This window comes from Grammomys surdaster, unplaced genomic scaffold, assembly GCF_004785775.1.
Source record: "Grammomys surdaster isolate TR1022 unplaced genomic scaffold, NIH_TR_1.0 63, whole genome shotgun sequence".
Taxonomy (NCBI): Eukaryota; Metazoa; Chordata; class Mammalia; order Rodentia; family Muridae; genus Grammomys; species Grammomys surdaster.
In genome coordinates this window covers 460,662-476,710 of record NW_021604565.1, presented here as the reverse complement: position 1 = coordinate 476,710, position 16,049 = coordinate 460,662, and the positions used below count along the sequence as shown (strand labels likewise).

The window sequence follows — 16,049 nt, the reverse complement described above, 5'->3', positions numbered from 1 at the left end:
ACGGGTAAATCCTCTTGAAGACAGGAGCCAGGAGGAATGGGATAAGGAGCTGCGAGAGGGAGGACTGGAGTGTAAAAAATGTAAAAGTAATTTAAAAAAAGGTATTAACAAGAAATCTGTTTGGTATGAATCTGTTTAGAAAGAAGTGACAATTCCACAGAGTAATTCAGAAGTTAATTATTATCAAACCCAAGTTAGGATCAGATTTTAAAAACTTATGTAAAGAATAAATGAATTCCAAAGGCAACATCCTGTTTGACAGGATTTTTCACAAATTGACAGAGAAGTGTCATAAAGAAAAACTGTATTTTTCAGTACTTGAAAGAGCAAACAAGGCATAACCATGCAACTCTTGAGGGCACTAGGATTCTTCCACATAAACATGCTCTTACTTAGTGCCACTCTGGGGACAGGGAATTTTGTGACTCCTAAAGAAGTATTAAAATACTCCTCACTGAACATTCCTGTCTTCTTAAGTATTTTGGCAGGCTGTGGCTTGCTGACCATAATGAATTCTCTTTGTCTTGCAGAGATGGCAACCATCTACCCTGTGAGTGGAGCACCTTATTATTTTCTCAAAACAACTCTTAGATCATCAGTTGCTTTTCTCAGTGTCTGGATTAAACTTTTTCTCATTTTCTAGCCATTGGTGCTCAGTGCTTGCTATTAGCTAGTTCTCTAATCCAGTGTTTCTATTCTGGATGCCCAGCTCCAGAGCTAGCAACAAAATGTCTGGCTTTGGCTATTTTGTGGTCAATTAGAATTCTCAGTGCTCAAGGGATGAAAACAGTGGCTTGGTTTAATACTACCAGCAGTTTTATGAAGTTGAGTATTCTTTGCCTCATTTCTTTAACTGGGATTGTGCTGTTAGTGATTGGCAAAAAGGAGAATGTGTCCAGATTTGAGAATGCTTTGGATGCTGATGTTCTTAATGTCTCACAGATTGCAGATGGAATTCTCCAAGGGTATGCAGCCCCATGGGGAGAGCAACAATACCAACCAACCAGAGCTCCCAGGGCCTAAATCACCTACCTGGGAACACACAGGAAAGGACCTGTGGCTCCAGCTATATATGTGGGGGAGGATGGCCTTGTTGGGCATAGGTGGGAGAGGAGGTCCTTGGTCACATGAGGGCTGGATGCCTCAGTGTGGGGGAATTCAGGGGAGGGGGAGGTAGGAGTGGGTGGGTGGGTGGGAGTACAACCTCACCGAAGCAGAGGGAGGGAGATGGGATGGGGTGTTTTGGGGGTGTTGATGGAGAAAAGAAAAAAAAACATCTGAAATGTAAATAAATAAAATATCCAATAAAATAATAATAATAATAATAATAAAGTCTTCAGTGTTATTTCTCCATTCCTGTATCTTCCTTTTTTGTTATTCTATTCTAACATTTTTAAGTTTTTATGTATACTCTAAATATCACTTCTCTATCAGACATAAGGCAAATTAAGTTGTTTCTTCAATTTTATAGGCTCCAGTTTCATTGTTTTTATGTTTTTCTTTACTTTAAAAATGATTTTGTTTGTTTGATGTTTGGGGATTTGTTTTTAAATTTTGCAATGTCTTATTCATCAATTTTAGGTCTTAATTCCTCTACTACTAGAGTTCTTTCATATTCAGAAAGTTTTTATCCTTGTCTACCAAATGAACCCTTACTTTGTCATCTAACTTATTCAGAATACCAAATCTCTTGTTGAACTTCTTGTACCATTTAGCCTTCAGTTTTTTTGTAAAGTAAAAGATAGAGATCTAATTTAATACTTCTATATGTATATTTCCACATCCATTTCTGAAAGATGCATTTTATTCATTGTAAGATCTCTTTTTCTTTCTTTGTCAAAAATCATATGGTAATGGGGTGTCAGCATATATCTGGACACTTAAATCTATTTCTCTTATAAATATATTTGATATCTGGTAGCTCTTTGGGGTTTGGTGAGGTTTTTGCAGTACCATGCTCTTTTTATAGCCATGACTCTGTAAAAATAACATAAAATGAGAACTTCTGATGCTATCAGCAATGTTTTCATTGTTTGAGATTATTTTATCTATCTTGGTTATTTATTTTTTCAATATAAATTTCAATTTTTATGTAATTTCTCTGAAATTTTGTTTTGAAATTCTTTTTCTATATCCTTGTGTTTTTCTGATTAATTTGTTTCTTCAGTTATCTCAAGTTTTCTATGTTCAGATGTTTTACTTCCTTGGTTAAATTTATTTCTAGAAGGTCTTGCAGTGATCATAAATGTAGTGAGCATAATTTCTTTTAGCATGTTTTCTTCACTATCACAGATGGTTGTGCTGTATATCATATTCTTGACGGGCAAAGATGGTCTTTTCTTTGAACTTTTTCAGTTTTGTTAAGAAATCAGCTGTCATTCTGATGCAGTAGGATTTTATTTTAAATAAATGACTTGGAGTTTCTCCCTTGCAGCCTTTAATATATATTCTTCATTCTGTATATTTATATTTTATTATAAAATGTCATAGGAGATTTTGTTTCAGTAATCTCTATTTGGTGTGCTATATGCCATTTGCACTTAGAGTCAAATCTTTTTTCCCTAGATTTTGGGAAACTTTCTGTGATAATTGCATTGAAAACATTTTCTATGCCTTAACATGGAGTTCTTCTTTTGTGATCACAATTTATAAATTTCTTCTGCTCATGGAGTTTCACAGATTTTTTTGGTTCTCTTATTTTCTTCATTTAATTTCATGATTTCTCTTGTCTTTCTCAATTATTTTTAGCTTATTTTTCCTGTTTTGTGGAAATGTGGCATCTGCTGGTAATTTGTTGTGGGTACTCTCACTCTCCTAAGACTACAGATTTTATTACATGAAGAGGATAATGTTTCAGCTTGTGTGTGTTTCCCAGTGTATTGTCTATGAGAAGCAACAACAGTACAGAGATAAGTATAGAGAAACTATCGCCTAACTTTCAAGACAAATGAGTATTAATCACTGTACTGATTCTGTTTTGAGTATTACATACATCTCTGGGACCTCAAAGTTCTCTGGGTCTTCATCAAGGAAGGAAAGATAGTTGACTCCACAGTTTGGCCCCAAGATTAAATGTACCAAACTCCAAAATGATTTTAAGTTGATTTTAAGTTAATGCATTGCTGATCACAAACTAAATACACACACATGCACACATACACACACACAGAGAGAGGGGGGAGGGAGAAGTGGAGGAGGGTTATAGAATGGCTACAAAAGTCTAAAGTATTTGCAGCAGAATTCAAGGAGTTTCAAAAAGATCTGAGAAACAAAATCCAGGAAACTGATTGAGATGTAAAGAGTTTATCTGGAAATAAATAATGAATGAGGCTAGAAGTCAACTGGAGATGATGATGATGATGATGAATGTTGATGATGATGATGACAACCCTAGGATAAAACAACTGGATAGAGGTTACCTGAACCTCACATGCAAACCACACCACAAACATAAGTTTTGCAATGTACTAGGCTGTAAATGTAAAGGGTAGAATGTGTTCAGTTGAATATAATGGGTGAGTAAATAGGCAGTAAAGTAGGGCACAGTTGACAGACTGACAGAAATCCAAGTGTAGTGCATCAACAATGAGGAAAGGGCCAAAATGATGGTGCTCGGATAGTTGAAAATTCTGTGTCTGTTAGTCCTTTAATATACTTACACATAGCCAGATAATAGCTCAGTTGTGTTGTCAGAAACACAACTGAGTGTAAGGTGTCCTCCTCTTAATAGAATTTAGGTAAGAGTGTTTCTATTTTTTTCTTCTGTATAGTGTACCCAGTCACTCCATAATACTGGATTTCCTGCTATGGTTTCAACTTTATGAGATTCTATATTTCCAAATAAGTGATAAATGTATGTGGTTGCATCTGTTATACAAATGTGTTATTGATCTGTCTTTGCCTTGTGAATGGTGCTAGGCATACAGTATTGTTTATAGTTTCCACTAAGGTACAATGTCATCCTAGTTTTGTCTTTGTATTCACAGTTGAAGTTAAAAAACTGATTTAAAATAGAGACTCTGAGCTCAGGACATTGATAGTAATATATATATATATATATACATATCTATATATATATATATATAGATATATATATATTTGTAGATTATAGAATAACAGCACAGGAAAAACCTTGCTCCCATACCTCAAATTCTTTAAATTTTGATGATCTCAGTTGATGAGACTCTTTTGTTATACAAGTAGGTTAATATACAGTTTTCAGCTGATAAGATGAGGACTTTAGTGCTTTCTTCACTTGTTTGCTATTTCTTTATGAGTTTTATACTATATCTTTTGATAATATTCAAGTCTTTCCAATTCTATTTCCCCTTCCTTATACATCCAATTTTATGCCTATTTTTTCTAGTCCTTTATTTCCAATTTGAGCTGCTAAGTAATCTTAGATGTGACATCTACCACTATGGTATAGTAGACTTTCCCAAAGCTATCCTATTAGATAAAACATTCTTGCCCCGTCCCAGAAGCTAGCAATTGTCTATTGCACCATAACTGCGGTGAGATTGTGTGTACAACTTCCCTCTCCATGCTAAGATTGGTTGCAGTTTTATATTTGCTGTAACTACTGCTTTGAGTACAAATGTGCACCTACCCTGCTCTCACCAGAAGATATTTTCTTTTACATTTTTCTATTACCTTATAAATATACCATTAAATTTTTGTACATTTTTTCTAAATGGTTGTTTCAACCTACTAAATATGCTATGCTATTCCCAAATGTTGATTCAAATGACAACAATGGCTAGTAAATTCACCATATAAAGTTTTATTCCTAAACCTTTGATTCACCCACTGTTTTCTCTCTCACTTATAATAGTGATAGATTTATAATATGTTGCATCCAGTTTTACTTATCAGTTTCTTATACCTTATAATGGTACAAATTTTAAAATAAGAGTTCTAGTTCTAAAAAAGCTTCTATTTGTACTTTAATGTGATTGAATAGAAATTGAAGTTAATTTGGGGAAACTAATAGATACTGTCATGATGACACATAATTCACCATTCACTTTAACCAGTAGCATTTCTATTTTTAGTGTTTATCATTTACAGCCAGTGAGTCTTTTCATTAATTCTCTGAGAATTTTGTAACTGTATCAAGATCATATATCCCCCTTCACAACTTCTTTCAGATACACTCACCCAATTTTCTCTCTCCTATTTTATCACTCATCAAGTTGAACTTGTACATTAATATATTCTTGAATATGTACTCTTCACTGACGTGGAATGAACTTTCCAGGGACAGCATCAATTTTTTTTCTTTTTATTCTTTTACAAGTACTATTTTTATTTTTTATTCTTTTTTTCAATTTTTATTGGTTGTTTTACTTATTGACTTTTCAAATGTTATCCCTCTACCCAGTTTCCACTCTAGAAAACTTCTATTCGCTTGCTCCTTCACCTGACTCTATGAAGGTGCTCCCCTACCTGCCCACCCATTTATGCCTCAGTGCCCTAACATTCCCCTACCCTGGGTCATCCAGCCTCCACAAGACCAAAGGTCTCCCTCCCAGTGATGCCTGATAAGGCAGTCTTCTGCTACATATGAAACTGGAGCCATGAGTGCCCACATGTGTACTCTTTGGTTGGCAGTTTAGTCCCTGGGAGCTCTGGGTGGGGGAGGGGGAGGTTGGTTGATATTGTTGCTGTTCCTATGGGTTGCAAACCCCTTCAGCTTCTTCAGTCCTTACCCTAACTTCTCCATAGGGGTCCCCATGCTCAGTCTGATGTTTGGCTGTATATATCCACATCAGTATGGGTCAGGCTCTGGCAGAACCTCTTGGGAAAGCTATACCAGACTCCTGTCAACAAGCGCTTCTTGACATCAGCAATAGTGTTGAAGTATGGTCTCTGCAAATAGGATGGATCCTTATGTTGGGCAGTCTCTGGATGGCCTTTCCTTCAGTCTCTGCTCCATACTTTTCCCCTGCACTTCCTTTTGTCAGGAGTAATTCTAGATTAATATTTTGGAGGTGAGTAGGCCTATCACTCAACCCAGGCCATGCCTATCCACTGGATATGGTCTCTTCAGGTTCTTTCTCCCTTTTGTTGAGTATTTCAGATAGTGTCTTCCCTGTTGGGTCCTGGAAACCTCTTGGGTGAAACCCAGCCTTTGTCCGTGGTGATCTGATAGGATGCATTGGATTATTTCAATTTCCTTGTATTGGTTGAGGCTTGTTTTGTGTTCGATTACATGGTCAATTTGGGAGAGGGTACCATGAGGTGCTGAGAAAAAGGTATATTCTTTTGCTTTAGAGTGAAATGCTCTATAGATATCTGTTAAGTCCATTTGGTTCATAACTTCTGTTAGTTTCACTGTGTCTCTGTTTAGTTTCTATTTCCATGATCTGTCCATTGGTGAGAGTGGAGTGATAAAGTCTCCTACTATTATTGTATGAGGTTCAATGTATGCTTTGAGATTCAATAATGTTTCTTTTACAAATGTGGGTACCCTTGCATTTGGGGCATAGATGTTCAGAATTGAGAGTTCCTCTTGGTGGATTTTTCCTTTGATATGTGTGTAGTGTCCCTCCCCATCTTTTTTGATAACTTTTGGTTGAAAGCCTATTCTATTGAATACTAGAATTGCTACTCCAGCTTATTTCTTGGGATCATTTGCTTGGATTCTTTCTAGCCTGTTACTTTGAGGTATTGTCTGTCTTTGACACTGGAATGTGTTTCCTGTACACAGCAAAATGCTGGATCCTGTTTATGTTTTCAGGCTGTTAGTCTATGTCTTTTTATTGGGGAATTAGGTCCATTGAGGTTCATAAATACTGAGGATCACTGATTGTTGTTTCCTGTTATTTCTGTTGTTAGAGGTGTAATTATGATGTGTGGTTCTCTTTTTTATTGGGGGGGGGTTGTTGTGAGAATAGTTTCTTGCTTTTTCTTGGGTATAATTCCTCTCCGAGGAGTTATCCTTCTATTATCCTCTATAGGGCTGGACTGGTCTCACCTGTGATCTTAGGTGTGCCTATTTTTCCTCTTTTACAAAAAATAAATTCTTTTCTCATACAACATATGGTGATTACAGTTTTCCATCCCTCTATTGCTCCCAGTTGCTCCCTACCTATTCTCCCATTGGATACACTCCCTCTCTGTCTCTTATGAGAAACCAAAACAGGCTTCTAATAAAAAACAATAAAATATAACAAAATAAAATATAATAATAAAACAAAACCTTGATGTGATCATCAAGAACAGACAAGGCAATCCAAGGGAAAGGAGAGAGCACTACTAGAAGGCAGAAGTTGGCTGGAGTGATGATTAATCTTTAAAAATAGGTTCATATTCAAAAGTATAAGAGAAAGCACAGGAATCAGAGGCTAACTTTTTCACATATTCTGATGTCCCATAAAAGTAAAAAATTGAAAACTATAGTATATATGAAGAGGATCTAACGCAGACCTTTGAAGACCTTGTACTTGTTGCTTCAGTCTCTGTGGATTTGAATGAGACTTACTCAGTTGATTGAGAAGTCCTTGTTCTCCTGGTGTCTTTCTCTATTCTTATATCCTTTCTGTTACATTTTCATTGGATTCCCTGAACTCTGAGAGAGGGGATTTGATGAAGTCATTTCATTTAGAGCTGTGTTTTCCAAGATTTCTCTATGTATATATTATGCATGGCTGAGGGTCTCTATATTTATTTCCACCTGATGCAGGAGAATGCCTCTCTGATGACAGAATAATAAGGCACCAATATACAGGTCTTAGAAAATGTCATTAGGAGACATTTTATTGTTACATTTTATGTTTTTATAAAAGTACTTTTTTGTCTTATCCTATGTTCCTGGGCTGTCTAGTCTCTGGTTTTTAGTTACCCAAACAGTGTTTTGTGCAGGTTTGATCTAATGGAGTATGTTTTAAATCACACCAGTTATTGATTTGTTACTCCCACAAACTTTGTGCCACCAGTCATCTGGCAATTTTTGCAGACAGGATATATTTTGGACCAATTGTTTTGTATCTGAGTTGGAGTTTACATTTCCCTTTTCAATATCTGAAAATTTCCTTCTTATATCAAGGTCTTTAGCTGTGGGTGTTTTATATAGGTACCAGTTTAATCTCTCGATGTTCATGGAGTTCTGTGGGTATTTTCTTCAGCCTTTGCTGTCCATTTGTGCAGAGCAACCTGTTCTGTTTTCAATAATCTGTGTTGTGTGGTGCTTTCTATGGGATACTTTCAGACAACATAAATTGGATGCAATGCAGTACTGGAAGATTTCTTTGATTATAAGAGATGGACAGATGAGGCTTCATCTCCCTCATAATTTGGAGATTTCTTAGAATTGTCTAAAATAATAGAATTGTCTTTGTATGTTTTTACATTTTCACTGCACTATTTTCATAACCTTCAAATGCTCCTCAATTCTAGATGTCTCTTTCCACAATTACTCCTTCAATCACACCTATTCCTTCATTATCTGATTCCATCCCATTCTCTGGTCCCAGGTAACCTTAAAATTCTATTCAATTTCCCCTGTTTTCAGGAAATATATGTGTCTCCCAATTCCTTCCTCTACATATAACCTTTATGGGTCAACAGATTCTAGCTTGCTTATCACTTATGCAATGGTTAATATCCATATATAACAAAATATAAACCATATTTATCTTTCTGAACCTGAGTTACCTCATCACTTTATTGTTATCCATTCTTCTGTTAAAAGAAATATCAGCTGTTTCCAATTTAGGACTAATATGAATAGAAAAAAATGAACATGTTTAAGCAAGTGTCCTTGTGATAGGATATAGTGTCCTATTATGGCAAAAAGATGCATTACTGAACAGAACATCATTAACACAAGCTGTAAGATTAACAATTAATGAGACCTCATAAAACAAAAAGGCTTCTGTAAGGTAAAGGACACCATCGTGTAGAGAATCTGGTAACTACACAATTGGAAAATATTTCTTCTAACTTTACATCCAGTTGAATGATTAGTATACAAAATATATAAAGAACTGAAGAAAAACAATATTATAAAATGATCCAATTAAAAAGTATAGTACAGATGAAAACACATAATTCTCAATATAAGAAACACATGTGGCAGAGAAAACTTAAAGAAGTAATCAACATCTTTAGTCCTTAGTAAAATGGAAATCAAAATTACATTGAGATTCAATCTTATGCTTGTCTGAATGGCTATGATTCAAGTATATCTCAGCAAGGGGAACATTCATCTATTGATGGTGGGAGTAAAAAAAATTGGTGGGGGAAAAATTGGTGAGTTTTATGCTCTGGCAGGCAGCATAAACCTGGGACAGTTGGACATAAACTTGAGATAGATTAAAGTCTCATGTAATAGCAACTTTTGTTCAAAACATCAGGCAATTTATACTCTGAGAATTAAGAAGAATCACATAAGTAAGAAAACACATTACAAGAACAATTTTTTGTTTTGAAATTTTCAAGGAATCAAAGAGAAACACAACTACATAAATCGTCTGTTAAAAATAATCAATCACATTTTAACAACTAAATTATAGAACAAGTAATACATGTAGTAATAAAAGCTAAAATAAAGGAAAAAAGGAAGATGAGGACATGAGTAAAGAAAAAGATGAGAATACATATGAACAAGCAAAGCAAGAACACAAAGATAGATACTATGCACAGATGTTTCATCTTTCAAAACATACCTACATCTTTGCAATAAATTCAGCTGACCAAATAGGCAACAGCTTCTTATTTTCTTAGATGCAGAAATGAATGTCAAGAAGATAGGTGAGGCTATCCTTTACATCCATCTGCAACTGGACAAATAAGTGAGTGAAAAACACTTCTCAGACACATTCTCCACATTGTAGCACACTGTTATAGTCTAGTATGTTGTTAATGTGAGCAGTAATTTAGTAAATATGAGCAACAATTTTCATGATTTGCTCTTCAAAAAACAGTCACCACAATCTGACTAAGAGGTGAACGCGTCATCAATTATTGATTATTGTCTGGGCTTTGTTTATACTGGTAAGTTGTCAAAAATATATTAAAAACCCTTTCCTGAGAAGTAAATATCTATTCTAGTTGGATGCAAAGCTTTAGTTTTCCCATCCATGAAAATTCTGAGTAAAATTCTGTTCCACAATAGATTCATTGATTTTAAACAGAGGGGCACACATAGTTTTTCTGTAGGAGAGTTTCATTCACATATAGATGGTTATAAAATGACAGAGATGCGTAAGGAAGGATTGGTAGCAAATGCCTACTCAAAGAAGACATACAAGTATATCTGCAAAACAGGGACTTTAAAAGGAGTTATTTGAGGGAGGCATGGCATTTCACAATTTTACAACTCATTCTACACTATATTAGCTGAGTTTTAGACCATTTATACTGGGATATCTCTATCAAGCAATGCAAGAGCTCCACAAATAGTATGTCCTTTTTTTCTGAATTATCACTGACAAAAAAAAGAGGATTTTGCTAACATATGAGATAGGCAAGATAACAATCAGGAAAACAAGAATTCATTTTTCTGCGACTGAGTTGTCTTGATGTTCACAAATATCCACTTCTAATGTGCTTTACTGGGCAAAACCCAATCACATGACACAACATATGTAAGCAGTAAGAGACTCCTCTTAGAAAGAATTTGCCAAGTTAAAATGTATGGCTACAGGAAAAAAAAGTTCTTCTATTTTAGGTCAAGCAAAAAACAACTTTGACATTCTGAATTTTCATTTAAACTTTGTAGATTCAGTTGGTGTCACATGGATGAATGGAGTCTTTCCTTCCATACAATGGATAATTTCTTTGTTGATCTCAGCTTTCTACTTGGTTCCATTTCTTGTGGAATAGTTGCAGCATCGAGAATATTCTACTCTGCAAGTCAAGAGGGACAATTTCCTTTTATCTACTCAGTGCTTAATGACCATCACATTCCAGTTGTGGCTGTGAACCAGATTATTATTTTATCTTCTGCTGCAGTAATATTTTCAAGCACGATCTATTTTGTGAAATATGTTAGTCTAGGAGTATCGGGAACAAATTTGCTGCTGCTGATTGCATTGTTTAAGCTAAGGTACCAGAACCCTGATCTACCAAGACGTTATAAGGTAAGTCAACATTTAAATACTAGAGTTGAATATCATCTTGTTCAAGCTCTGTGATAATCTTCTAATCAGCTGCAGACCCCGCATATGAAGCAACTGCCCTATGCCTTCCTTTCCAGCTTTTGTGACAAGAGATATTTGAGGATTCCATTTTAGTGTATGAAATGTGAAAACTGATACACTTCAGAAAAGACAGATATTATCATTATCTTTTTGAGACCAAATACCAATACTATTGAGAAGACAATAGCTTCCATGCTCAAATGAACTCACATCATAATACTAATATCTCAATAATATGATCGAGGTAGCTTCCTCTTCTTGCTTATTTTCTTAGTTAATATTTTATTTAATTCAAGATTTTAAGAGAAATCATAAATGAGTTTCATTTACATTTTCTTTGTAATGTGTAAGTCATACATTAATAAAATATAAATCTAAGGATGAGCCATCATCTTTGATTTCCTTCTCAGTATTCCCATAGATTTAATCAAGACTTGAACTTTTATTCACCAGATATAATTATCATCTCAGAAGCATTTCACGGTTCCTGAGATAATATTAAAATATAAAAACTCATATATTATTACAGTAAGCATAATTAGCACGTCAATATGGTTAATAAAATCCATATTCACAGATTTTCCCCTAGAGATCTGATTCATTCAGTCTCTATTGGCCAACAGAAATGTGTATTAATATCAGTCATCTTGGGATTCCTACAAACAGTGGATTACTGACCATGTTTTGAGAAATGTCACAATATAACAGATTCCACATTTTTCTTTTTTTTTTAATCATGTCCTCTTCAAGTGTATCCTATACTAACAGAGGTAAATGAAATAATGGATATGTTGTATACACCAGCTATATTTCAGACATTCATGTACATGATTCAGTAAATGGGTGAAGTCAGAGAATAAGGAGACAGAAGATTAGAATAATTTTAACAAGTTAGTTTGAGGCAAAGCAGAGCAATTCAATGAGAAGTCTAGCAAAGTCCTATTGAATCAGACACCTTAGAACAATGTCTGAGACAAAATGGTTGAGTTGAACTAGTTATCCAGAGTTCAGAAAGAGCTAGATACTGTGAGCTTATCCAGAAGTGAGGCTCCAAGATGACAGTTATATCTGGTGAATTAAAGTTGCTTTTACAAATGGGAATAGACATAATTTTTAGATTTACTATGTTTATATCAGAGTAAAAAGGAAATATATACACATCACTCAAGGTCAATATAAAAGTTTTACTTCGTTGAACAAAATCTAGTGAATGTGATGCTATCATATAAACTTTAAATATCAAAATCAAGTGAAATGCCAATTTTTAAATATCTATTTAATAATTTTATGTATATGAATACACCATAGCTGTCTTCAGACACACCAAAATAGGGCATTAGATATCATTACATATGGTTGGGAGCCATCATGTGGTTGCTGGGAATTGAATTCAGGACTTCTGAAAGAGCAGCCAGTGCTCTTAAACTGAAAACATTAACTTTCTGACAGTATGAAGTCACTGAAAGACTGAGCAATAACTGTTGTAAAACTGTTGAATTAAATAAGGCTTACACCTACATTAAGAACACCTTTGTTATCAGACATTATAAAATGAATATACAGAAAATACTCATAGTGAAGAAAATGAAGTCTTCTGTGTAACAACATAATGTATAAAACTGAGAGATATCCCTAAAAACACAAAAGCTAAACATGTTCTTGTGATATTAGAATTCATTTAGGCACAATTGTTCCTACAAAGAGAAAGAACTAGACTGAGAAACACTGTCATGCGACAATAAATAGAACAAAAAATTGAGATGGTACCTCCATAAGAGACAGAGAACAGCACTTGCCATTGACACATAGAATTGAAGGTAAATTAACCAGGCTCTCTAGTACATTCAAAAGCCAATCTCTTGTAAAAAAAACTTTCTATATCATGAAAAATCAGTATTTGTGTGAAAGAATATTTAGAAGTAATATCCTATTCTATGAATATTACTAAGGAGGAATCATTTAAATTTGTGCATTAAATATACTGTTCTTTCATATATTGGTAGGAAATGTAAGTAGAAAACAGGTACTGTGGGGAAAAAAACAGAAAATTCATCCTCCGTGACATCCTAGTATGCCAAAAGACAATTATAAATGTATTAATCAGGTATGAGGGAGTCTCTGAGTTAACTTTGAAACAGAATATAGCTAGGTGTCTAAAGTAATTTAGATGAACTCTACTTGGGAAATTGCTCTCTAGAAAAAAATAAATTATAACACTTGGGTTGAAGCAACATTGACTTTCAGAATGCTTGGAAAGCATATTCAAATAAGCTCACAGTCCACTAGTTCTTCCATTGAAAACATCTTCTCAGAAAGGACCTCATCCTGAGAATTGAACTATTCATAGACTCTTCTGTTGCTAGTAATGAATATGATACTGTCTGTTAAACCTTCAGATGTTTACTTGATTACAGAGTCCAAAGGAAATTACTGATGGATATTACCAGCAAATTTTAAATAAGATTTTTAAGTCAAGTGATTATCAAAGTGTTTCAGCCATCCAGAATATTGATGTATTGCTAAAAGCACCTCTTTAAAGAGACACCAAAAATCATAAAATCACCATCATGTTCTACTTTGTAATTATACATTCCAAACCATGATCTTGTTAAGATATTACACTAAGATACTTGTTAGAGTTACATATAAATTGCTAAGTTGTAGGTGAGGAAGCACCAGAAATATACTTCTTAGAATGGAAAAAGGACAAATATTAGGAGTGATAGAGATGTTCAAAAGAAAATCCACATCTTTTTGTAACATATAATATAATACTGGATTTTGAAAACCCATTCACATCAAATTATTTTAGATCACTCATCAGAAACACTACATGTTTTGAAAGCATAAGATGTTATATTTCAAACTCTGAATGAACATAACTCCTGATAGTAGAAAAGAAGATAATGAAGGTAATGAAGGAGACACAAGGGAGAGAAGTAAATATTATTTAAAAGAAAAGGGTGGGGTTATACAACAAAACAAGTTTTGTTTGAAAGTAAATAACAGCTAAGCAAGTTTGATATATCCACCAAAACTATCTTTTAAAACTAATGGGGGCAATAAGGACATTTCAAGACAAATCATCAATCTGTGGGGAATGTACTTAAAAGAATACTATATGTAGCTGATCAAGAAAGACTATCTGTAGCCTGACACCACCATAAAGGATACACTTCATGGGAGAAATATAATCACAAAGAAGAAATAGAAATGAATCCATCATTACTAACATGGTTAACAAACAAACTCGTCTTTCAAAAAAAAGAGAAAAAAGAAATCCAGACAACCAGAAAAATTATTTTAGTTTTTAAGTCATTCCTAATGTTAAATCAAGTGCAAATAGCATACACCAACAAAACTGTGGAGACTATAATGTGTTGGTAAACTACTTCTGAACATGCAACCTCTCCTAGAATGGTTGATGTACCCAGTATTACACTACTGAAAAAAAATTGACTTTACATCCCCTAGCAAGTCTAAGCAATAGCACAGCTGTTAACCTTTACCCTAGTGGCTATGTTTCATTCATTCCTTTAAACATATAACCAAATACAATACAAAAAGATTTAAAAAAAAACAATTACATTGAAGTTGGGCAATATGACAGTTCACAAACATCTGTAAGTCTGTTTGTAACTCTAGTCTGGTGACTTCAACACCACTCTTTTAAGCTCTCAAGATAACAATCATTAATATTTACACATGTAATGTAAATATACATGCCAACAAAAACTTATATGTATAAAATAATATGAAAGTAAAAAAAAATATCTGGATTCTACCTCTTGAAAGTCATAAGCCATACAGGCTCTAGAGATTTCCTTTACATTCAGAAATAATCCAGTCAGACAAATACTGGCTTAAAATTATTTTGAGATGCAAAACATTTATAAAGTCTGGGTCATGAAAAAACCAGATCTAGGAATATTAAGATTGAAAGAATGAGATAGAAAACAGCATATAGGCCCAAAAAATATTGTCAAAAAATCACAGAAAATTTTTTTAACTTAAAAACAGAGATGCCTAAGAAGGTACAAGAAGAATACAGAATGACAAATAGATTGTTATAGATAATAAAGTCTTCTAGGCTCATAATAATCAAAACACTAAACATACAAAACAAGAAAAGAATATTAAATACTGCAAGGAAAAAAGATCAAGTAACACATAAAGTCAGACCTATTGGAATTACACCTAACTTCTCACTGAACAGGCTAAATACAAGAATGTCCTGGACATACATGCTATATACCCTAAGAGAGAACACATGTCAGCCCAGACTAATAGACCCAGCAAAACCTTTAACTACCATAGATGGAGAAAATAAGGTACCCCAAGTATCATGGTTTGAATATGTTTGGCCCAGGGAATGGCATTATTTAAAGGTGTAGCCTTGTTGGAATAGTTGTGTCACTGTGGGCATGGGCTTTAAGACTTTCATCCTAGCTGCCTGGAAATCAGTATTCTCCTAGCAGCCTTATAATGAAGATGTAAACTCTGCCTGCCTGGATGCTGCCATGTTTCCACCTTGATGATAATGGACTGAACCTCTGAACCTGTAAGCCAGCCCCAATTAAGTTTTGTTCTTATAAGAATTACCTTGGTCTAGATGTCTGTTTACAACAACAAAACCCCAAGTCACCATGATAAAACCAAATTTAAGCAATAGTTATCTACAAATCCTACCCTATACACAGTACTAGAAGAAAAACCCAGTACTCAGCTCTCTGCTGTTTTGACAGTCAACAATTAAGCATGCATAGACAATTGTCATATAGTTTACAAGAGGTTACCCCACAAAATATGTGTGACTGTTTTTCCATTTCTTTGTTTTTGATGGTTTATATCATTTATTTATGGAGTTCTCATGATTATAATTTTTAAAAAAGGTAGCACCAA

The 16,049-nt window shown here is 34.3% G+C and overlaps 1 protein-coding gene across 1 annotated transcript in view; it reads left to right on the top strand.

The window, feature by feature from the left end:
• The first annotated feature begins 343 nt into the window (after positions 1-343).
• LOC114620635 (solute carrier family 7 member 13-like) overlaps positions 344-16,049 on the top strand; it is a 53,923-nt gene continuing 38,217 nt past the window's right edge. The window contains 3 exon segments of the mRNA XM_028766771.1: positions 344-629; positions 632-965; positions 10,727-11,087. Coding sequence (XP_028622604.1) covers positions 344-629; positions 632-965; positions 10,727-11,087 — 981 coding nt within the window.